The following is a 24,608-nucleotide window of genomic DNA, read 5'->3' on the forward strand; positions in this document are numbered from 1 at the left end:
GCAATGGCCCAGTGGTATCCTTGCTGGACTGTCAATCCAGAGATCCAGGTAATTTTCTGGGAACCTGGGTTTGAATCCCGCCACGACATATCTTGGAATTTGAATTCAATTTAAAAACCTGGAATTAAGAGTTCTAATGATCATGAAGCCATAGCCGATTGTCAGGAAACACCCATTTAGTTCACTAGTGTTGTTTCAGGAAGGAAACTGCCATCCTTACCTGGTCTAGCCTCCATATGTCTCTGGACCCACCGCAATGTGGTTGCCTCTTAACTGCTCTCTGGGTCAGTTAGGGATGGGCAATTAATGCTGGCCTAGCCAGCAGCGCCCTCAGCCCTCATATGAAAAAAAACCTAAAAAACAACCGAAAGAACAGAAACAAAAATAGAAATTGCAGGAAAAGCCCAGCAGGTCTGGGAGAGAAGTCGAACTTAATGCTTTGGGTCCAGTCAGGAAGATTTTGAGGAAGGGTCACTGGACCCGAAATGTTAACTCTGATTTCTCAGAACGTGGTGGGTGCAAAGTTTTCCAGGTACCCACCACCTTCTTTACACAGAGGGTAGTCGGTGCCTGGAACGCATTGCCAGTGGAGGTGGTAGAGGTGGCACGATAACATCATTTTAAGATGTATCAAGACAGATACATGAATGGGCAGAGGGATACAGCCCCTTAGAAAATAGGCGAAGAGTTTACTTAGATTACTTACTTAGATTACTTAGTGTGGAAACAGGCCCTTCGGCCCAATAAGTCCACACCAACCCGCTGAAGCGCCCCCACCCAGACCCATTCCCCTACATTTACCCCTGCACCTAACACTATGGGCAATTTAGCATGGCCAATTCACCTAACCTGCACATTTTTGGACTGTGGGAGGAAACTGGAGCACCCAGAGGAAACCCACGCAGACACTGGGAGAATGTGTAAACTTCACACAGACAGTCGCCTGAGGCGGGAATTGAACCCAGGTCTCTGGCGATGTGAGGCAGCAGTGCTAGCCACTGTGCCGCCCACTTAGACAGAGGATCTGGATTGGCGCAAGCTTGGAGGGCCGGAGGGCATGTTCCTGTGCTGTAATTTTCTTTGTTCTTCGTTCTCTGTTCTCTTCACAGATGCTGCCAGACCTGCTGAGCTTTTCCTGCAATTTCTGTTTTTGTTTGTCGTACTTACTGATGCAATCCCACAACAAATGACACCATGTCATCCATTTTGGTAATTACAGAATAGATAAACTCAAGTTGATTGTCGAATAAGCTGATCAGCATGAGATGTAGCTAGGCACGAACTGATTATTTAAAGACCGACACTTTATTATCCAAGATAGTTGAGAGCATTGATAATATACTCTGCACGATTGACTGTACTAATATGATAAAAGCTGGTCAGACGTTGATCCTGGAGTGATATTATATTTTGATCACTTTTACTATCTCCAAATTGAACTGTAAGATGTGGTCCTGTGCCTGTTAATTATATTCTAGGCTTTTAACTGCCTCTCGAGAGCAGCTGGAAAACCGTGCAACTGGTTCATTCTCTTGCCAGACAGTAATTGAAGCTTTCATAACTTTAGACTGAATGGTTAAAACGTTTCTGGTTCACCTTTTCTCATCTTGCTCTTTATATGTTCATATTCTACACTATCCTTTAAAATTGAAAGTTCCATCTCAGCTTGCTATCATTCTATGTCCTATCTCATTTGTACCATGTTAATTTAAGCTTGGTATTTGAAACAATGTGTGAAGCAGAAAACCCAGATTACTATTTTGCATGATAATCCTGTATCAAAACTGGTGAATTTTCAAATGCTTTTGAAGAATCTGCAGATTGGAAGCTATAGAGATTTGGCATTGCTTAGTTGACACCGACTTGTAAGTAGAATACAAGTGTTATGACGTATACATAGAGAGAAAATTTGCATCTCCAGTTGAGTAATAGTTACAATTTGATTTTGTACCTTGGAGACTGAGGGTGAAGAAGAAGCCTGAGTTCACAATTCTAATCACTACCCAGTATTCTAGCTGTACAAATAATGCTGAGAATAGGAGTAGACATTCTGGAATTCTTTGAAGAGGTGACAAGTAGGTTAGACCAGGGAAACCCAGTGGATGTGGTCTATCTAGACTTCCAAAAGGCCTTTGATAAGGTGCCACACGGGAGGCTGCTGAGCAAGGTGAGGGCCCATGGTGTTCGAGATGAGCTACTGGGATGGATTGAGGATTGGCTGTCTGACAGAAGGCAGAGAGTTGGGATAAAAGGTTCTTTTTCGGAATGGCAGCCGGTGACAAGCGGTGTCCCGCAGGGTTCAGTGTTGGGGCCACAGCTGTTCGCATTATATATTAATGATCTGGATGAAGGGACTGGGGGCATTCTAGCGAAGTTTGCAGATGATACGAAGTTAGATGGACAGGCAGGTAGTACTGAGGAAGTGGGGAGGCTACAGAAGGATCTAGACAGTTTGGGAGAGTTGTCCAGGAAATGGCTGATGGAATTCAACATGAGCAAATGCGAGGTCTTGCACTTTGGCAAAAAAAATAAAAACATAGACTACTTTCTAAACGGTGAGAAAATTCATAAAGCCAAAGGACAAAGGGATCTGGGAGTGCTAGTCGAGGATTCTCTAAAGGTAAACATGCAGGTTGAGTCTGTGATTAAGAAAGCGAATGCAATGTTGTCACTTATCTCAAGAGAGTTGGAATATAAAAGCACCGTTGTGCTACTGAGACTTTACAAAGCTCTGGTTAGGCCCCATTTGGAGTACTGTGTCCAGTTTTGGTCCCCACACCTCAGGAAGGACATACTGGCACTGGAACGTGTCCAGTGGAGATTCACACGGATGATCCCTGGAATGATTGGTCTAACATATGAGGAATGGCTGAGGATCCTGGGATTGTATTCATTGGAGTTTAGAAGATTAAGGGGGAGACTTAATAGAAACTTACAAGATAATACATGGCTTGGAAAGGGTGGACACTAGGAAATTTTTTTCTGTTAGGCGAGGAGACTAGGACCCGTGGACACAGCCTTAAAATTAGAAGGGGTCAATTCAGAACAGAAATGCGGAGACATTTCCTCAGCCAGAGAGTGGTGGGACTGTGGAATTCATTGCCTTAGAGTGCAGTGGAGGCCGGGACGCTAAATGTCTTCAAGGCAGAGATTGATAGATTCTTGATGTCATGAGGAATTAAGGGCTACGGGGAGAATGCGGGTAAGTGGAGTTGAAATGCCCATCAGCCATGATTGAATGGCGGAGTGGACTCAATGGGCCGAATGGCCTTACTTCCACTCCTATGGTCTTATGGTCTAATGGTCATTACTCCCATGTAATCATTGATTACATAATCTGTTAATACTTGTTTATGTTGATAAACATGCAAAGATGAGCCATTTAATGTCTAACCTTCCCACTGAGTTATGGGAAAAGGATGAAGGAAATGGCAGCAATGTCTATGTTTTATTGACAAAGGTGACAGCTGGGCAGGGACTGGAGCATAACCCAAGCCACATTCTATTTGTAAATATTGTATGAAAAGATTTGGTGTTTGGGTTGTTAACTTGGGAAATATTACATGACTATAGCATGATCAGGAATATTGTTTTCTAGGTCCAGCTTTGCACTTGTAACCTTATTCTCTTTAAAAACTTTTATTAATTAGCACAAAGGTTCTCAAATCTAATGCTGGAGGTCATTCAGCCATGTGACGATGCTGCTCCTTTAATAAGGTTATGGTGTCCTTGGCTTTGTTTTTCCAGAGAGATCGTAAAAGACTCAGACTCTGAAAAGTCGAAGTTTGAAGGGTTTTAGGGCCAATTAGATTATAGCTAACAGATAACTGTCTCCGGTAAAAGGCTTTTAAGTTTAAAAAATCACTTGTACAATGAAAGGGGAATGGCCAGTTCTCCCAGCTCAGCTGTACCCCTGGTTTGGTTTGGTTAAGTTAGCATGCAGTATTGTTGTAAAAGCTGCCAGACCCAAAGAAGAAGGTCCATGCTGATCCTCCTCTCTCTCTGACGTCTCTCTTGTAAGATCCTGTGTTTGATTTTACCTTTTGTACCAAAAGATGTTTATAGGGATTGTTGCAAGTATTTCGAACAGCATCATTAAGTTGAGGTGATCTGTTGAGTTTTCGGACAGGTTAAGTTATTAAGTATTCTGTTCTCTTTTATTTGTGTTTCATTTGGTAATCTTGTAAAGAAATTCTGTTTTTTTTAAAAATAAGTGAACTGACCAACTAATTCCCCCTTGGAATATCTGCTTTACACTTGCTTGAAACAACTTGCAAAGTAAGGGTCTGGGCTACTTTCTTGCAATGTTTTGAAGGGGTCTGGCCTGTTCCATAACACCCACAACTGTTTGACTGCTGCATCAGTATTTCGATAAAGCTAACATGCCATAACTCCATGGCTGGGCTGTTTGAAACTTTGAAAGCGTGTAACTTTTCAATGAATTCTGTTTGTTTCATAAAAATAATTTTGAAGTGTAGGCGTTTAAGCTGTTTAGTTACATGTGTACGATTCCTTGCCAAAAAAAAGTGAATTTCATTCTTTTGGTGAAATTTCATTGTATTTTTAAAAAATGCTAATTTTAATTCATTTAGTTCATTATGACTCTTGCAGTCTTTTCGATTTCTTATTCAAGTTGCTAACATGGATTGATGTAAACTTAACTGTTGGAGGATTTTACAATTTTCAAAAATCAATCATATGAACAGCACCATCATTTAATGCTGGATGCGAAAGAATTAAATATGAAAGTGCGAAAAATGTTTCCATGACTATGATTTGAATACTTGCTAATTCTCTGGAGAGCAAGTAATTTCAGGTGCGCAGTTAAGCAATCACCAAGTTGGAGTGAGTTCCAAAAGAGCTGCTGAGGCAGTTTTTGGGTTGTTTGTATAGTTGGAAAGGTCTGCATGAACATCTGGATACAGAAACTTAATTTGCATATTCTTCAGACACTACCCAGAGGGTCTACAGAGCCCAGGGTCTTGGCTTTCAGATCTCATCATGAAGTAGATTGCATTGTTTTAGGAACTGACACAGGTTAGGGCTTCAGATTCCAAATATGTTATTGGGTTGGATTGTGTGTCTGGAAAGAAAGTGTTAAAGTACCTATTCGAGATGGATCAGGGAATCCCTGACTGACTCAACCTGTAAGCCTCTCTTGGTTTGTCCTGGCAATCGTACTCTGTGGTAGTCTGGAATATAAAACTCTTACAGTTTAGTTTAAATTATTACCTTGATTTACCAATGTCATCAATGTTACACTATAACGTAGAAACCTTCAAGCCAGGCTTGAGCTAAGGTTCTAAAACCATTAGCAGAGTAATGGCGCCAGCTCTTAACCCTAAGCTCTCTCTCAGGCTACTCTCCTTATTGCTACAAACAAGCTGTCTTTATACAGAATTTGGTATTAAAATTACAAAAATGCTATATGGCCTTAATCAGATAAGCAGCAATAAAATGGCAAAAATTTGCACAGGAAGAGAAACTCATTGACAGGTACGCTTGACTAATTAAGCTACATGCACACCAAAGTGGGAAATCTTGATCCAGCCAGGCCTAAATAGCTCATTGCTTTGGCTAGGTAACCTTCCCCATAACGAGGGTCTAGTCCAGAGGTGGGGATCCTTTTCATGTTGGAAGGCCGCATTATGTTAGTTGTAATCTAATAAGGCTGCATCCAAGAAACTTTAATTATATATTCTTCAAAATTCACATTTTTTTAATTGTGGCGGTTAGTCTGTGAGGATTATTTCGTTGAATTTTCTTTTACTCTCTGGTATTTTAAATACATTCATTTTAAGATTACAATAAAAATAATAAAGGACGAAAAAAAGTACTAATAAAAAATAAAAGATTTGTTCTGCAAACTTTGGATTCATTCAAAAGGTCACATAAAGGCCTAGAAGGCCACAGGTTCTCCACCCCTGGTCTAGTCTAAATGTGGGAAAGGTCATGAGGTAATCTTGCTCAGCTAACATGTTCAGTATCAATACCCTACAAGATGGCTTTTTCTTTTAAAGTCATCTTAGATCCCCAGAATGCAAATTAAATTCATAAACTTTCCCAAATCTCGAGCTCCAAGGAACAACACACAAACATTCAATCCATGACAAGCCAATATTCAGTCAAATCAGACCACAAAGAGTTAATCTTTCCACCAGCTTCTGTCCTGTCTGTTTGTGTGTCTCTCTCTCTCTCTTTTTCTGTCCCTTGAACCCTTCAGTCAGTGAATGTAATTTACAGAAGAATGTTTTCTCTCTCTCACTCACACATGAGCATCTTCCAACTTCCTTACTGTGTCAGTTTCAGTCTTTGTGTTTTCCTAGCCTGTAAGGGTAATGCGACATTCACATTCCAGAACAGTCAAGATGAGGGAGCTAGGTTTCATTAATTCAAATCTGCTCAATGTGGTATACGTGAAAATGTATCAGGATTGTTCTATTACGTGCATATTCCACTCGGCTTATTAAATTACAAGTCCTTTCTAATTGAGTATGAGTTTTGTTAAGAGTCTTCGATATAGCCAGAAGTTTTAGTTATCTAACATCCCACTATGAAATATGCATGCCTTCAGCCCTCGGAGTGAGAAGGAAGTACTGCCACGCATTCCACAAATTAACAAATGTTATCACCTTATTACACCGATCCATTGACACTAAGAACAGATGTCCCCAATTCTTCTGAACAAATACCCCACCCATGATCAAGCACTTTCCTGCATTTCTTTAGCAGATGTGTAACATGTAAGGCTACAACCTTTCTCAAAAGGACAGATGGGTTTCATTCTATGTTGAGACTTTAATAGAGTAGCATGTAACAAAGTCACAGATCTTGGGAATACCTTGCGGCGGTCAAAAGTGCTGTTGGCTATTTGATGGTAGGTTATAGACTTTTGGAAGTATTATTAAAATCCGAAGTCTCAGGTTATAGTCTAACTGGTTTATTTGAAATCTTAAACTTTCGGAGTACTGCACTTTCATCACCTGAAAGATTGAGATTTCAAATAAACCTGTTGGACAATAACCTGGTGTTATGTGACTTCTGACTTTGTCCTCCCCAGTCCAACACCGGCACCTCAAAATCTTATTTTTGAAGTGGGAGAGATTAAAGTTAGGAGAATTGCCACTTGGGCACTTGGAGTTGGAGGATGGGAAAGATGTGGGCCGGTAACCCTTGATTTCAAAGCACTGTGATCAGGAAGGAAATTAAGATGTGGAAATTGTGTAGTGTGACAATGCTGCTCCTTTAACAAGGGTTGTCCTTGGTTTCTTCAAGAGGGGTTGTAAAAGGCCAAAGTTCTAATTTGTTTGGGATTTGGGATCTTTTAGTAAAGACTAGCAGATAATGCCCAAAGCAACAGTCAGGGAAAAGGGCTTTTAGGTTTTCTTTAAAACAGTTGTACAATGAAAGGGGCATGGCCAGTTTTCCCAATTCAGGGATTTATTTAAGTTTATTTTGATTTAAGTTTATTTTGGTTTAAGTTTTAACAAGCAGTCTGTTTAAAGCTGCTGGTCAAAGAAAGTTGCTGCAGTGAGAAGAGGTTCCATGCTTCAGCCAGTGATCCTGCATGATTCCCTCTGCAATCTCTCTAACATCTCTCTTATAATAATGTTTGAATTTACAACTTTTTTTACCAAGGGATATGTTTATGGGGATATTGCAGGAAATTGGAACAACTTTTTTGTTAAATTGCAGGGTTATCATGTCAGTTGGGTTTTAAATAGGTGTTAATCTAAATGTTGTTTTCTTTTGCTGGTGTTTCATTTGGTGTTGTGTAAATCAGTTCTGTTTTACTTGAAGTCAAGTGATTTGACCAGCTGCATCACTCCTGGAATATCCACCTTACATCTGCCTAAAACAACTAGAAACGTTAGGTCTGGGCTACCTTCTTTAAATGTTTTGAGGGGTCCATAATAGTGGCCAGACACACGGGAGAGTTGCAAAACAGATCTTGAGGTAAAGACCAAGACTATTAATGCACAAATGTAGACAGAAGGAAAAAGCAAATACAGACAGAAAAAGGAGCAAAGCACCTTATGAAAAGGTCAGTTTTCTACATTGGAGTAAGGGCAAAATCAAATTTATGGGATCTTGGGAATTTTTGTAAACGGGACCTAAAATGGACAGAATTTTAAAAGTGGTGCATTTACCTCGGGTTTGGAAAAATGGTGAGAATTTGTGTCAGAGGACCAGACCAAACAAATATTATTAGTTGCTTGGCTAATGGACTGTGCTGAAAATATGTTGCTGGAAAAGCGCAGCAGGTCAGGCAGCATCCAAAGAGCAGGAGAATTGACGTTTCGGGCATGAGCCCTTCTTCACTGTGCCATTAGGCTGACATGAGCAGAGTAGGAAAAGGTTCATAGACATGCCCCTTTTTATTTTTGACCCTATCTGAGGACCTTGTTTAGAATAAGGCTGTTGGTGAATGTGACTTGAGGGCCAAATTCATTAAATGAGTTAGTGACAGATCCTACTTTCTAACGCCAAGTTGGAGAACCTCAGCTATACACATTTTGCTATGTGTGAGTGGTAAGTGACTTGAGTGTTCCTGCATTAACTATTTAAACCTTTTTCATTGGACCAAACATTTGTTGGATTTATTTTTAATTTATGATGGTTATGATTTGTATTAAAGTAAGTTTCAAACTGTGAAATTTTGTTGATAATTTCTTCATCCGGTGCGGGGGGTGGGGCGGCAGTGTCATTGGGATAATTTAGTTACTGTATATACATGAGGTAATAGTTAATTTTGTGTAAAGTGGACTCCCTCACCCCCAAAAAAACTTTAAAATTTTCAGATATTTCAATTGTAAATTGATCACTGACTTTTGACTAAAATATTCTGAACTCTTATCTATTTATTGTCAGCTTGCTGTGTTTGCCACAACGTGACTCACCCCTCTCACCAACTCTCTTTTGCTGCTTCCCTGTCGGACCCTCCAGCTCACTGCTTTCCTGGGTGAGGGAAAGTTGGGCGAAGTGGAGAGAAACCAACATCCTTGACTAAATTATTTCTAATCCTTGAAAGTGTTACTTGTGTATAAATTGAGCTTTACCTAAAATCAAGTTGTCTTTTACAGTATTTTGGTTTTGATCCCTACTGAAATTATAATTTGTTCCTATTAATTACATCCTTTTAGAATGTTATTCAGGATAATGTCGTTGTTAATAAACTTCTAATTGTCTGGTGAAGGGAATATTTCTACTTGTTTTCCTACTTGGGTGTTGTATGTTCGGTCAGCAATTGACCTAACCTTATTTCCAAAGAGGCATTAAAGGGTTAAGAATGGGATAACATGAAAAGGATGATATTTCTTGGGATGATTTTTAACTGTGTACCGCAGTAACAAAAAAAAACTAATTTCACTGCAAATGTTTAACTCATTCGAAAGTACTGAGAGCCCAATAATGAAGTTACCATAGCTGAAAGGATTGTGGGCAGGTGGATGGTGCGCATCACAGCAGAGTAGATTTTTCGGTTGTGGGGCTTGGAGAGAGTGGTGTTTTGATGTTAATATGGGAATTATGGATGGGAAAATGGGATGTATTGCTTGTAAAGGAAGTATTGGGTGGGGTTTTAAAGAAAATTATTGTAATAAAGATCCTAATTGCAATTCAGATGTTTTCTAGTCTCTGTTAATTGTTAGATATCTTAATTTTGCTATTTCCTAGTCTGCATGTTTTTTGGCAATCAATTTGTGCATAGTAAGCTCCCACAAACAGTAATCTACTCTATTGACATTCTTGGATACAATTAAACATTATTTCAGGTTAAGCTAAGAAAGATCAGAGTGTGGTGACTAAACTCTTTTGGAAAGATATTTGAGAGTTTGTACTGGAGAACCCATAAAGGATCGGATGAATGCACATAAGTGGGGGAGGGGAGACATGTAATGATAGATCTTCAATTGTATTTTATTAGAACAATGACTTGATATTTGTGTTAAAAGATTTGCAAATACGGGCTATATGTGATTGAGGTTCTGAACATTTGCAGAAGCCAAATTCTGTCAGGTTTCTGGAGGTCCTTACTTGTATTCTGGCAACCTAATTCCATGTTCCTTTTTAATATCTGAATTTTTGAAGTTCAGGAGTGATTTGATTTGATTCCATTAACAGAAAACCATAAAACCATGTTCATGAACTAATGGGCCATTATAATGGACTGTTCGGTCACTTCTGCATTTTCTAAAGCTATAGTATTGCCTGTTGTATTAAAGCAACTCACCATTAAACTTGGACAACTGCAAAATTGATGCTATTTGCTTTACTACTCTGAGACTGAGGTGGAATGGTTATGGAATAATAATTATTCTAATTATACTGTTATCATGGACATGATGAAAATGTAATTTCTGTGCTGTTATATACACCTTACTGTGTGAATAAGTACTGTGAATGGAATGTAATCCAAAGCCTGTGTAGATTTAACTGGTGTGTGCATAACAATCTTGGTTTTGCTTTTGTTGGCAAAGTTTGTGGTCTTTTTATAACAGCTGGACAACAGTAGTAAATGATAAATGTATCTGGAGATAGTGTTCAACATTTTGCCTTTATTGAGGGAATTAATTAGATATTTTATCAAATACTGTCTCCTAAACCTTTATTATTGGTGTGTTATATTGAATGAAGTGGGACATCCTGCTGTTTTATACATTCCCATCGAGTATAAATATTCATGCTTGCATGATGAATATTATTTGTCAAACTCCCTAAGCCATATGCTGGTGGTGTGTTGCATGGGGTTATAGTATCCCATTTGTTCCCAGATGAGCCAGCTGGGATTGGAAGGGTTATTAACAGAGGGGAGCAAGTTTTCTCCAAATCACATTGAATGTCAGTTTATTCAATATCCTGTATGTTGTTTTGAAGGTTTAGTGCAATGACAGATGGAAAGGAATGTGCATTAGAACTGCCGCTATCAGCATAGCCATGTGTCAACAAAACCTGCTGTCTAGTAAGACACAATCTGAATAACATAACTTTACTTTAATATTTAATTGAATCATCATTTGGGTTGTGTTGAATTTAAAATACTTTATTTAAAGATAACCAAAGTATAATTAATTTAGTAAAGCTGTCTGAGATGCTTTCAAGTATAGATTTTCCTTGCCCTAGGTTGGTGCAGTGTTGTTGCTTCTTGGAGTCAGTTAGTTCCCATACAATCCTGTACATGTTTTGGAGTCATTTGATTTTCTGCTTCTTGTGCCTCCCGGCCTTTTAACCCTATCCAATCCTGTTTGTCTCCCGTACAACTAATCAGATTTGTCCAGTCTTCTGTATAGAAATGATTTGGATGTGAACGTAGGAGGTATGGTTTGTAAGTTTGCAGTTGACACCAAAATTGTTAGTGTAGTGGACAGTCAAGAAAGTTATCTCAGAGTACAATGGGACCTTGATCAGATGGGTCACTGGGCTGAGGGGTGGCAGACTGAGTTCAATTTAGATAAATGGGAGGTGCTGCATTTGGAACGGCAAATCAGGGTAGGACTTATACATTTAATGGTAAAGTTCTGGGGAGTGTTGCTGAGCAAAGAGACCTTGGAGTGCAGATTCATAGTTCCTTGAAAGTAGAGGCGAAGGTAGACAAGATAGTGAAGACAGCATTTGATATGGTTGCCTTTATTGGTCAGTGCATTGAATTTAGGAATTGGGAGGCCATGTTGAATATCCATTGGATATTTGTTCAGCCAATTTTGGAATATGTTTGAAGACTAGTTCTGGTCTCCCTGCGATAGGAAGGATGTTGTGGAACTTGAAAGGGTTTAGAAATGATTTGCACGGCTATTGCTGGGGTAGAGGTTTTGAACTCTAGGGAAAGGCTGAATAGGCTGGGGCTATTTTCCCTGGAGCGTTGGAGTCTGAGGGGTGACTTTTTGCCCTATCCATGCCCTTCATGATTTTGTGAATAGACAAGGTCCTTCTCCAGGGTGGGGGAATCCAAAACTAGAGGGCATAGGTTTAAGATGAGAGGAAAAAGATTTAAGAGACCTAATGGATGAGGTTTTCACATGGAGGTGGTGTATGCATGGAATGAGCTGCCAGAGGAAGTGATGGATGCTGGTACAATTACAGCATTTAAAAGGCATTTAGATGGGTATATGAATAGGAAGGGTTTAAAGGGATATTGGCCAAATGCTGGCAAATGGGACTAGATTAATTTAGGATATCTGGTTGGTGTGGACACGTTAGACAGAAGTGTCTATTTCCATGCTGTACAGCTCTGAGTGTATGACCTGTCTAAACCTTCTTGTCTGTGTTTAGTGTTGTTTTCCTTGTTCCTCTTGCTCTTCCCCAGCTCTCTTTTATCTGTTAACTTTGACATTTGGGTTAGTGTCCCAACAGTCCTTGCCTGATGGTAGCTTCTACATGCTCTTTAATCTCTCTTTTGAAGACTTAGCACTGTTGCATAAGCTCATTAGTGCTTTAAATCTGTAGAGATGGCCAGCTGGAACCTGTACAACATGTCCTTATCCTTCACTGTCTCCGTTGCAAATGACCATTGTGATTTTATGGTTATTGCTTTTATCAGTTGCAATTGTATCTTGCTGAATACAAGGTGGTGATCTGATCCGACCTCAGTGCTTCATAGGAATGGCTGACATCTGCGATTAATGACTTTCTGCTCAGTCTTGTTCATGGTCCTGCCAGCTGGAGACCTCCATGTCATTTTGTGGATGTGCTTGTGTTTGATGAAGGTATTTGCAGAGATGAGGCTATTTCTATTGCAAAAGGCCAGCTGACACTCACCATTTTCACTGTGTACCTGCTGACCATAGGGCATTAAGGAATAAAGGTCAAAGGCAGATATATGAAATTAGACTGCAGATCTCATTGAATGGTGAAACCAGCTCGAGAGGCTGAATGGCCTACTCCTATTCTTATATTCTTGCATTTAGATATAATTTGCCTGACAAAGACTTGGATATAAATTTGAGAAATAAATATTACAATGTATGCAGTATTTCACAAAGGTGAACAGAATGACAAAGGAGAACAGGTAGCTTTGATTGTAAAGAATAGCATAAGGACATTAATGAGAAACAATATGTCCTCGGTCATGAAATAGAATCAGTATGGATAGAAATTAGAAATAGCAAGTGTCAGAAGTGTTGATGGGAGTAATTTATAGACATCTAATATTATTATAGAATTGGACAGATCGTTAAATGATAAATCATTCATTTTCTTGATGTTCTTTTGTTTAAAGGAAGTACCAGCATTTTCCAGAGGTTTGTTCAACTTTTGATTTTCTAGTCTATAACTAAAGGACTTGTGACAAAGGCAATTCATTAATTGTTTGGGGGGCTATTTTATTTTCCTACAGACCAAGACAATTGAATTAGCAAGGATGGTCTAGAAGATGAGTAAGACCAGAAGAAATAGGAGCAGAAGTAGGCCTTTGAGCCTGCTGCACTGTTCACAAGGAACATGGCTAATCTGACATTCCTCATGTGCAAATTCTTGCCCTTTACCCACAACCCTTGATACCCCAACTGATCAATTACTTATCTGTCTCTGCTTTAAATGTACATAAGGATCCACTCCCCCCCCCAGCACTCTGTAGCAAGGTGTTCCAAAGACACGCAACCCTCCAAGAGAAGTTCCTCCACACCTCTGTCTTAAATTGGTGCCCCTTATTTCTGAGACTGTGCCCTCTGTCCCTAGACTTTCCCATGAAGAGAAACATCATCACAAGCATTTATCCTGCCAAGCTCTTAAGAATCCACTATGCTTCAATTAGATCACCTCTCATTCTTATGAGTAGAGTCCCAACTTGTTTAGCCTTTGCTTTTACGACAATCCCTCCATACTGGGGATCATCCTTTTGAACCTTCTCTGAACTGCCTCCAATGAAATTATATCTTCCCTTAAAATAAGGGGACCAAAATTTCTCACAGTATTCCAGATGTGGTCTTACCAGCACTTTGTACCGTTGCAGTAAGACTTCCTATGCTATACTCTATCCCACATGAAATAAAGGCCAATATTCCATTAGCCTTCTTGATTACCCACTACACTATTAGGTTTCTGTGTCCTGTGCACAAATACCTCCAACTCTTTGTATTGAAGCATTCTATGCTTTTGGTGGCTCAGTGGTTAGCACTGCTGCCTCACAGTGCCGGGGACCCAGGTTTGATTCCAGCCTCGGGCAATGTGTGGAGTTTGCACATTCTCTCCGTGTCTGCGTGGGTTTTCTCCGGATCCTCCAGTTTCCTCCCACAATTCAAAAGATGTGCAGGTCAGGTGAATTGGCCATAGTGTTAAGTGCATTAGTCAGGGCTAAATTTAGGATAGGGGAATGGGTCTGGGTGGGTTAGTCTTCAGATGGTTGGTGTGAACTTATTCGGCCAAAGGGCATGCTTCCATACTACGGTGAATCTGATCTAAAAAAAACACACTTCCAATATGAATGATTTCAGTTTTCCTTTATACTCTATTTGCCAACTTTTTGCCCACTTAGCCCATCAGTATCTCTTTGAAAACTGTTTGCATTTTTTCACAGAGAGTTCACAGAATGTGTTATGATCCCAGCTGATGATAATACCTGCCATTTCAGATCTCTGAATGAAACTTGGCTATACTCTAACCCTGTCTAGTCTCCTGTCAGTGTCATTCTACAGCACTTTGAATAGTTAGCTGCTTTCGAAATTGATAAAGGCAGTCCATTTGCTGCATGTTAGATGCTATCTCTTAATAGAAAAAATACATTCATCCATAGCTTAACATCTGTGCTTATTTCCTAAGCAGTATATCATTTGTAGCAATATATGCTGTTTTAAATTGTTATCTGTTATTGCATGCTCAATTGTAACATAAAATATTATGAATCATTTGAAACTTCTTTTTAATCAAGTCATTAAAGTCTTCATTTACATCTTAGTTGCTGATTTTCAATGGATTAAATCCATTATATTTTTATATTTTATATTTTTATATAGTTTATATTTTTAATTAGTGTTCTGAAACTAAATTTAAATCCAATTAGTTTATACGGCCAGCTTGATATTTTAGTTTCCAAGAAGAACTAGTTGAGGAGAATTGGAGTTACATAGAATCATAGAATCTGAGAATCCTACTGGACTCAAAACATTTTTTTTCTTTGCAGATACTGTCAGTCCTGCTGAGTTTCTGTTTATGTTTCAGATTTCTAGCATCTATGGTTCCTTTGTTTATTTCAGTTGGGGAAGATTTGAATTTTTCTTGACTAACTGGGAGAAATGTTTTGTGGTCTCTCTAAGTCGATAGGAGTCAGTTATATGTTAGAAATTCTCCCTGGATGTTTCTGTTAGAACAGCATTTGTGGTGTCAGTTCAAAAAATCTAGATACTGTTCTGTCAGAATCAATTTGAAGAGTCTGTATGAGAATCACAAAGCCATCTGAAGAAGAGATTGCTCCTGCTCCATGTCAACAAGTTTTTATGATTATATTGTGAAATTGAGTTTAGAATCTCAGAACTTAATTTCTGTACTCTTGTTACAGCCTTGTATTCCATCATCCTATTTTGCGTCTTCCTCTGGATCCCATTTGTCTACTTCTACTATGAAGACAAAGAGGATGAAGATCCCAATAAGTGTTCTGTAAGTTTCTGGAAAAGATGTAAAAGAATGAATTCGTGAAATAATGTTACTGTGGAACCAAGGTTAGATCTTAAAGATGCGATGATAAGAATGCACACATAGATACAAAGTTAAAAAGGGATGGTTTCCAGTTCAAAAGGAAGATGGAAAGACTATTTGTTTCAAAGCGTTTAAGACCTCCTTGAGGTATACAGTTTAAACCTGAAACCATATTTGCTAAGTTGGTATTGTGGTACATGAAGCAGAAATGAATATTTCCAATGTACTTCGTGTTTGCTGTGTTCTGATAAAATATTGATTTAAAACTATCAGGTATTCTTCCTTCTTGAGAAGCAAAGAGTGCGTGCATGAAATGAGCTGTCAGAGGAAGTGGTGGAGGCTGTATAATTACAACATTTAAAAGTTTAGAGAGATATAGGCCAGGTGTTGGCAAATAGGACAAGATTAATTTAGGACATCTGGTCAGCATGGATGCGTTGGACCAGAGTCTGTTTCCATGCTGTGCATCTCTGAGTCTAAGTGTGGAGCTCTCTTCACAAAACGCAGTAGATACTAGCACAGTTAATTCAGTTATAAAATACTGTGGATCTGTGAAAGGTGGATGGTCTTAAGATCCATATCAGCCTTGATTTCATTCAGTTCTGAGGAAGAGTCATACCGAACTCAGCACTAACTAGACGAGGCACTTCGGCCATCAAGTCTGCACTAACAAAGAATAACTCTAAATCTACAGTAGTCCCATTTTCTAGCACTTGGTCCATAACCTTGAATATTATGACATTTCAAGTGCTCATCCAGGTATCTCTTTACAGGTTGTGAGGTTTCCCATGTCAACTGCACAGCCAGACAGTGCAATTCAGATTCCCACAACCCACTGGGTGAAAATAATTTTCCTCAGATCCCCTCTAAATATCTTGTCTTTCATCTTAAAATTATGTCCCCTTGCTCTCCCCTCTGATGATAGAACTGCTTTCTATCCATCCTGTGCATGCCTCTCATAATTTTATATACCCTAATCAGGACTCCTCTCTGCCTTCTCTGCTCCAACAAAAACAACTCAAGCTTACTTATAGCTAAATTACTCTATCCCAGGCAACATGCTGGTGAATCTCCTCTGTACCCTCTTTAGAGTAATAACATCCTTTCCATAGTGCAGTGACCAGAACTGCACATGGTACTTGAACTGTGACCTCGCCAAAGTTTTGTACAGCTTCAACATAACTTCCTTCTTCTTGTTGTGTTTAGAGGGGTGGGGTTCAAGGGCAAAGGTGTGGGAAGTGGAAGAGGTGCGCTGGACTGCATGTTGCCCTAGTCAGGGGTGGGGTGTGGGGAGAGAGGTGGTCCTTGAAGTAGAACTCCTACTTCAAGGACCCCCCCCCCCCCCCCCAAAGCTTGGTGAACATGCAGTCCAGTGTATCTCCTCCAATTTCCACACCTTCGCCCTTGAATCCCATCCCTCTAACCACAACAAGGATAGAAGCTCCAGTCCTCACCTTCCACCTCATCAATCTTTGGATACAAAGCATTTCTGCCACCTACAGTCAGACCCCACCACCAGAGATATAGTTCGCTCCCCATCCCTATAGTATTCCAGAGAGACCACTCGCGTTGCGACTTCCTTGTTAGATCCATGCCTCCAATCAAGTATCTCTCCACTACTGGCACGGTACCTTACCACAGCAAGAGATATAAAACCTGTGCCCACACCTTCCCCCGCACCTCCATCCAAGGTCCCAAAGGATCCTTCCATATCAGGCAGCGATTTACCTCCACATCCAGATACCTCATCTACTGTGTCCGTTGCTCTCGATGTGGTCTCCTCTACATTGGAGAGACAGGACACCAACTCGCGGAACATTTCAGAGAACATCTCTGGGACACGTGCACCAAACAAGCCCTCCGCTCTGTGGTTGACCACTTCAACTCCCTCTCCCACTCAGTCAAGGACATGCAAGACCTGGGCTGCCTCCATCGTCAAATCCTGCCCACCCGACGCCTGGAGGAAGAATGCTTCATCTTCCACAATGGGGCCCTTCGACCATACAACATCAAAGTCAATTTCACCAGCTTCCTTACCTCCCTTTCCCCTACCTCATCCCAGATCCAACCCTCCATATTGCCTTCTGAGCTACCTCCACCCCAGCCCCACCCCCCCTCCTATTTGTCTCTCAGCCCCCTTCCCCTGCCCACATTCCTGATGTGAAGGGCTTATATCAGAAACGCTGACTCTCCTGCTGCTCGGATGCTGCCTGACCTGCTGTGCTTTTACAGCACCACACTTTTCGACTTTGATCTCCTGCATCTGCAGTTCTCATTTTCTCCCAATGGAATTAAGTGTCCTGAAAACCTACTTAACTCTTTGTTAACCTACCTGCTGCCTTTGTGGATTAGTGGACAAACATCTAAGAATCCTCTGATCTTCTGAGAGTCTTGGAAAAGCGCAGCAGGTCAGGCAGCATCCAAAGAGCAGGAGAATCGACGTTTCGGGCATGAGCCCTTCTTCATTCCTGAAGAAGGGCTCATGCCCGAAAAGTCGATTCTCCTGCTCCTTGGATGCTGCCTGATCTGCTGCGCTTTTCCAGCAACACATTTTCAGCTCTGATCTCCAGCATCTGCAGTCCTCACTTTCTCCCTTCTGAGAGTCTTGCCTTTTGTTGAGTGCTTTGTCTTGTTACTTCTTACAAGCTGCATCACCTCACGCTTTCCATAATTTGTGGCACAGCTGCTGAGTTTATCCAACCTTTCTGTTTGTTTCATAATTCAAGTGGAGCAGGCTTTAAGGGAGTAAATGAGTCTTCCTTATGATTTGTTTTTGCTTCAGAAATGTCAAATGCTCTTGAATATTCAGGTCTGTTCAGTCACTTTGCAACTATGTCGAGAATTTTACAGTCCTCAACTAGTAGGTTGTAGGTGTGGGGTCTTCGGGGAGATTTATAAAATTTCCAGAGTTGCCTTTCTACCATTCTTCTGCATTCTCTTGACTTGGCCACAAAATATTGTGGACCAGTTGAGGTCCAGGCCTACTTCTCAGATGGCCTTAAAATTGAGGCCAGTGGGAGGAGTTTAAAGATTGGGACATGCCTAGCAGGTCTCTATGCTTGGACTTCAAGCAGGAAGAGGTGATGAGCTTCACTTTTAGGGCCCACTGTACCCATTTGTCATTCTGTCAAGGTCTGCTTCTGTGTCATTGTTCTTCCCAAGAACTATAAAAAGCAGAAGAAAAATATTTTATACAGCTTTTTCAGGAAAAACGGGTATCCAATAAACACAATCTGTCAATTCCTCAGAAACAAACCCAAACAAGCAAACACAACACAATCAAAACTATAGCCACATTCCCTTACATCAAAGACATGTCAGAAATGACTTCCAGACTACTCAGACCCCTTGGCGTCATGGTAACCCACAAACCTACCAGCACACTTAAATAGCGACTAATGAACCTAAAGGATCCATTAGATACCATCAGCAAAACTAACATAATTTACAAGATATCATGCGAGAACTGTGAAAAACATTACGTCGGACAAACTAGCAGGAAACGTACCACCAGGAACACCAACTGGCCACCAAAAGATACGACCCACTATCACTAGTTTCCGTACGTACAGCCAAACAACGACACCACTTTGATTGGGACAACACACATATCCAATGACAGGCAAAACAAAGACACAACGAGAATTCTTAGCGGCATGGCATTCTAACCAGAACTCCATCAATAAACACATCGACTTAGATCCTATCTACCTTCCCTTGAAAAAAATAACTGGAAATGGCATCACCCACTTTAAGAAACCAAGACCTATAAGTAAAGAGGAGGGACATAGCACCAACGCTTGCAACAAAGCTCACTTTTAACCAAGAACTTTTCTATACTTCACCTTTCTCAGGATTGCTTTACCTGTTTCCTTAAATATTGATTATACTTTATCACCGATGTCTACTTGTAACCCCAACAGCAATCCAAAAGCATATTTTCTGGGAGGCTCAAGCCACCACTTAAATTTGTTTAGATTCGTATGATCTATAGCAGCTTGTGGGCTGTGTCTTGCCTTGAGTACCGACAACTTGGTTCCAATTGATCTTATATTTTATCTTTGCTGATTTTACCCTGTTTACATTCTGTGAATTGAAGATTTGTTGGTAGCATTTCCTTGGAATTTTTATCTCATTGGTGGCAAATCTGATATAGGAACACCAAAAACAATGAAAGGAATGCAAATTTATCAATTTAAACTTTGTACCTGTGATCTGTGGTTCCATGTTTACACTATTTTGCATCTCACAAAGAGAAAATTTAAATACGTCTGATTTAGATTTAAAGACTTTTTCTTCGTGTTTTTACATCGCACTACAATTTTTTATATGTAAATAAAATAATACTGAAGAAGTGTCAACAGATGTCACATAATTTACTTTTCATGTGTTTTAAGGGGAAAATAAATACGTTCATAATGAAGAAAGAACGAGAAGATGAAAGTAGGTGGGAATTGGTCAGGGATTGTTGATAATAGGCCAGGACAGAAAGGAAGTTGAATAAGTAGAAATGAGCGCTGAGAATAGAAAAGCCTACCCATTCTCTCACTTTCAGCTCTCATTATAATTCAGTCAGCTTCCCTTCTGTCCTGGCCTACCATCAACAATCCTTTCATCTGCCTACCTCTTTTATCTCTCCCTCACACACTCTGTCTGGGTTCTGTCTCTACTGATCTGCTCACTCTATCCATGCATGTGCACACGCGTACCTCGTCACAATAAATACCACTATTTCCTACCTGCTGTCAGTTCGAATGACGAGTCGCTGTACTTGAAACAATAACTCTGCTTTCTCTCCACAGATGCTGCCTGACCTGAGTTTTGCCAGCAATTTCTATTTTTGTTTCAAATCTTCAGCATTTGCAGTTCTTTGTTTTATTTTATTCTGTATTTGAGGTTTCTTTCTTTAAAATGTATCCACTTAAATGTGCGACTGTTTTAAACTTGGATATCTGCAATTTTCATTCATGGTTGATGCTGATACTGACAGTAATTGCCTCTGTTCTTTTCAGCAAGTGAAGAATGCACTGAAGTATACCCTGGGTTTTGTGTTTATCTGTTCCATCCTTTTCTTAATTGGGTAAGTTTGTTCAAATGAAATGCAAGGTTTTTGTCTGCTAAATCAACATGTGCATAAAATGCTAAATTTTGCTAAGAATTAGATTAGATTACTTACAGTGTGGAAACAGGCCCTTCGGCCCAACAAGTACACGCTGAAGCGCAACCCACCCAGACCCATTCCCCTACATTTACCCCTGCCCCAAACACTACGGGCAATTTAACATGGCCAATTCACCTAACCTGCACATTTTTGGACTGTGCACCTGGGCAAAACCCACGCAGACACGGGGAGAATGTGTAAACTCCACACAGTCAGTCACCTGAGGCGGGAATTGAACCCAGGTTTCTGGCACTGTGAGGCAGTAGTGCTAACCACTGTGCCACCGTGCCGCCCAATTGTTTCATTGTTTCTTATCTTTTTTCTCTCACTTCAACAATCTATGATTTGTTGGTTAGGGATGAACTTTGACAATTACAACATCTGTACGAAGCAAAATTGTAACATTTTCATTTTATACTAGGCCTTGCTTTACCTGTTTCCTTCAGAAATGCAGACACTAAATCAATGTGGCAGCCAGCTAACGTACAAAAACCTCATGGACAAGCATAGAAATTTTGTTTTTGGCAGTATTCACAAAGGGATTTTGTTAGTCAGGACACTGGGAAAATTCTGCTCTTCTGACTGAATGAACTGACAAAAATCACAACATATTGCCTTATATGGAAGATAACATCTCCAGCATTGTGTTGGAACATTAGCGCAAGGTTATGTATGTAAATTCAATGCTCAAAGGAATCAGGATGGTGCTCAGGATGCTCAACACCTTATGACTGCATAATCTACAAGCCAAAAACAGAGTGACTTCCAAAGATGGGAGAGGTCTTAATTCATCAGTCTTTTGATATACAATCATGGGGGTATGGAATTGAACTCAGCAGGAAGATTAGATTAGATTAGATTTACAGTGTGGAAACAGGCCCTTCGGCCCAACAAGTCCACACCGACCCGCCGAAGCGTAACCCACCCATACCCCTACATTACCCCTTACCTAACACTACGGGCAATTTAGCATGGCCAATTCACCTGACCCGCACATCTTTGGACTGTGGGAGGAAACCGGAGCACCCGGAGGAAACCCACGCAGACACGGGGAGAACATGCAAACTCCACACAGTCAGTCGCCTGAGTCGGGAATTGAACCCGGGTCTACAGGCGCTGTGAGGCAGCAGTGCTAACCACTGTGCCACCGTGCCGCCCAGATTGCAACATATAACATAGGTGCTCATAAGAGGTAGAACATGTCTGAGAGGGATCTCCATAACTTTTGGTGAAATAAGTAATTGAAAAATGTAGAAGTTAATGGGCTGTAAAGAATTTTTCAGTTTTTGGAACTGTCAGTTGATCCGATCTGGTCTTGACCATCTTTAGATTTTATACCAAGTGATAACTAAAAGCTGCATCAACACGATGGTTTTATCCAGACAAATTGGCTCTCCTCCCAGAAGTAGCTGAAAAAAAATACAAAGCCATATGACTCTATATAAAGTTCTTTTCGTCCAATCCCTATCCTGGGAAAGTGCCTGATTTGTTCTTAGTTCCCTCTCGACAGTGAGAACCGAATTTTTGATGAGAGTCTATCACAAGTATGTGAAATGTAAATACCTTTTCTTTGGCTCAGTAGTGCTGGACTTGTCATAGGCGTTCCTTTTTATCTTGCGGTAACAATGATAACTGCTGATCCAAAACCATATCATTTGTACTAATAGCTACTTTGTCTATTTGCCCTTCTCGCCCGTGAAGATATAATAAAACTGTTTGAGATTATGATGTGCTGCAATCCTTTTTAAAAATCACGTTTTGATTAGAATTCATTTATTTTTCTGCTGAGAATTATATTACAGTTTTTTTTAAATTAACATGAAACTGCTGTAACCTTGCAAAACTTGACCATGACAGCAGTTCAGTAATGCTTATAGAAATAGTTGTCACAGTTGAGTATAGACAAACAACATTGCATTAATATGTCTCAAATATTGGGTGGCAGAAGCAGTCAGGGCAGGCCGGAACACAGCAGAGAACAAGATAGGTCTGATAAGTTAAGCTGCATTTATTTCAATGCAAGAGGCCTGATAGGGAAGGCAGATGAACTCAAGGCGTGGTTAGGAACATGGGACTGGGATATCATAGCAATTACGGAGACATGGCTTAGGGATGGACAGGATTAGCAGCTTAATGTTCCAGGATACAAATGTTATAAGAAGGAATGTGTTGTTAAGGGATAACATTACTGTTATACTTCGGGAGGATATTTTTGGAATACATCCATGGATGTTTTTGGGTGGAACTGAGAAATAAGGGATGATCACCTTACTGGAATTGTGTTATAGACCCCCCATAATCGGCAGGAAATTGATATACAAATTTGTAAGGAGATTTCAGTCATCCATAATAACAATAGGGTGGTTACAGTAGGTGTTTTTAACTTTCCAAACAGACTGGTGTTAAGGGTTTAGATGGAGAAAAATTTGTTAAGTGCGTACAAGAAAATTTTCTCATAGAATATGTGGATCTCTATTATAGAGAAAGTGCAAAACTTGACCTACCTTTGGGAAATAAGGCAGGGTAGGTGACTGAGGTGTCAGTGGGGGAGCACTTTGGGACCAGCAACCATCATAGAACATAGAAAAATGCAGCGCAGTACAGGCCCTTCGGCCCTCGATGTTGCGCTGATCCAAGCCCACCTAACCTACACTAGCCCACTATCCTCCATATGTCTATCCAATGCCCGTTTAAATGCCCATAAAGAGGGAGAGTCCACCACTGCTGCTGGCAGGGCATTCCATGAACTCACGACATCTGTCCTATACCTACCACCCCTTAATTTAAAACTATGTCCCCTCGTAATAGCTGACTCCATACGTGGAAAAAGGTTCTCATTGTCAACCCTATCTAAACCCCTAATCATCTTGTACACCTCTATCAAGTCACCCCTAAACCTTCTTTTCTCCAATGAAAACAGCCCCAAGTGCCTCAGCCTTTCCTCGTACGATCTTCCTACCATACCAGGCAGCATCCTGGTAAACCTCCTCTGCACCCGTTCCAGTGCCTCCACATCCTTCCTATAGTATGGCGATCAAAACTGCACACAATACTCCAGATGCGGCCGCACCAGAGTCTTATACAACTGCAACATGACCTCAGGATTCCGGAACTCAATTCCTCTACCAATAAAAGCCAGTACGCCATATGCCTTCTTCATAGCACTATTTACCTGGATGGCAACTTTCAGAGATCTGTGTACATGGACACCAAGATCCCTCTGCTCATCCACACTACCAAGTATCCAACCATTAGCCCAGTACCCCATCTTCTTGTTACTCTTACCAAAGTGAATCTTAGCCAGATTGAACTCCATTTGCCACCTTTCTGCCCAGCTCTGCAGCTTATCTATATCCCGCTGTAACCTGCCACATCCTTCCTCACTGTCAACAACTCCACCGACTTTCATATCATCCGCAAACTTGCTCACCCAACCTTCTAGCCCCTCCTCCAGGTCATTTATAAAAATGACAAACAGCAATAGTCCCAAAACGGATCCTTGCGGAACACCGCTGGTAACTGCACTCCAAGATGAACCTTTACCATCAACTACTACCCTCTGTCTTCTTCCAGCCAGCCAATTCCTAATCCAAACCTCCAACTCACCCTCAATGCCTTACCTCCATATTTTTTGCAGTAGCCTACCATGGGGAACCTTATCAAATGCCTTACTAAAATCCATATACACCACATCTACCGCTTTACCCTCGTCCACCTCCTTAGTCACCTTCTCAAAGAATTCAATAAGGTTTGTGAGGCATGACCTGCCCTTCACAAAACCATACTGACTATCCTTCATCACATTATTCCTATCCAAATGTTC

At 40.5% G+C, this 24,608-nt stretch overlaps 1 protein-coding gene across 2 annotated transcripts in view; it reads left to right on the top strand.

Annotated features, from left to right (window-relative positions):
* The window catches only part of lmbrd1 (LMBR1 domain containing 1), a 282,689-nt gene that overhangs the window by 73,255 nt on the left and 184,826 nt on the right, over positions 1-24,608 (top strand). For both annotated transcript variants that reach the window (XM_060821284.1, XM_060821285.1), the window contains 2 exons: positions 15,488-15,585; positions 20,637-20,704. In XM_060821284.1, coding sequence (XP_060677267.1) covers positions 15,488-15,585; positions 20,637-20,704 — 166 coding nt within the window. The remainder of the gene's footprint in view (positions 1-15,487; positions 15,586-20,636; positions 20,705-24,608) is intronic.

Source organism: Hemiscyllium ocellatum, chromosome 3 (genome assembly GCF_020745735.1).
Source record: "Hemiscyllium ocellatum isolate sHemOce1 chromosome 3, sHemOce1.pat.X.cur, whole genome shotgun sequence".
NCBI lineage: Eukaryota > Metazoa > Chordata > Chondrichthyes > Orectolobiformes > Hemiscylliidae > Hemiscyllium > Hemiscyllium ocellatum.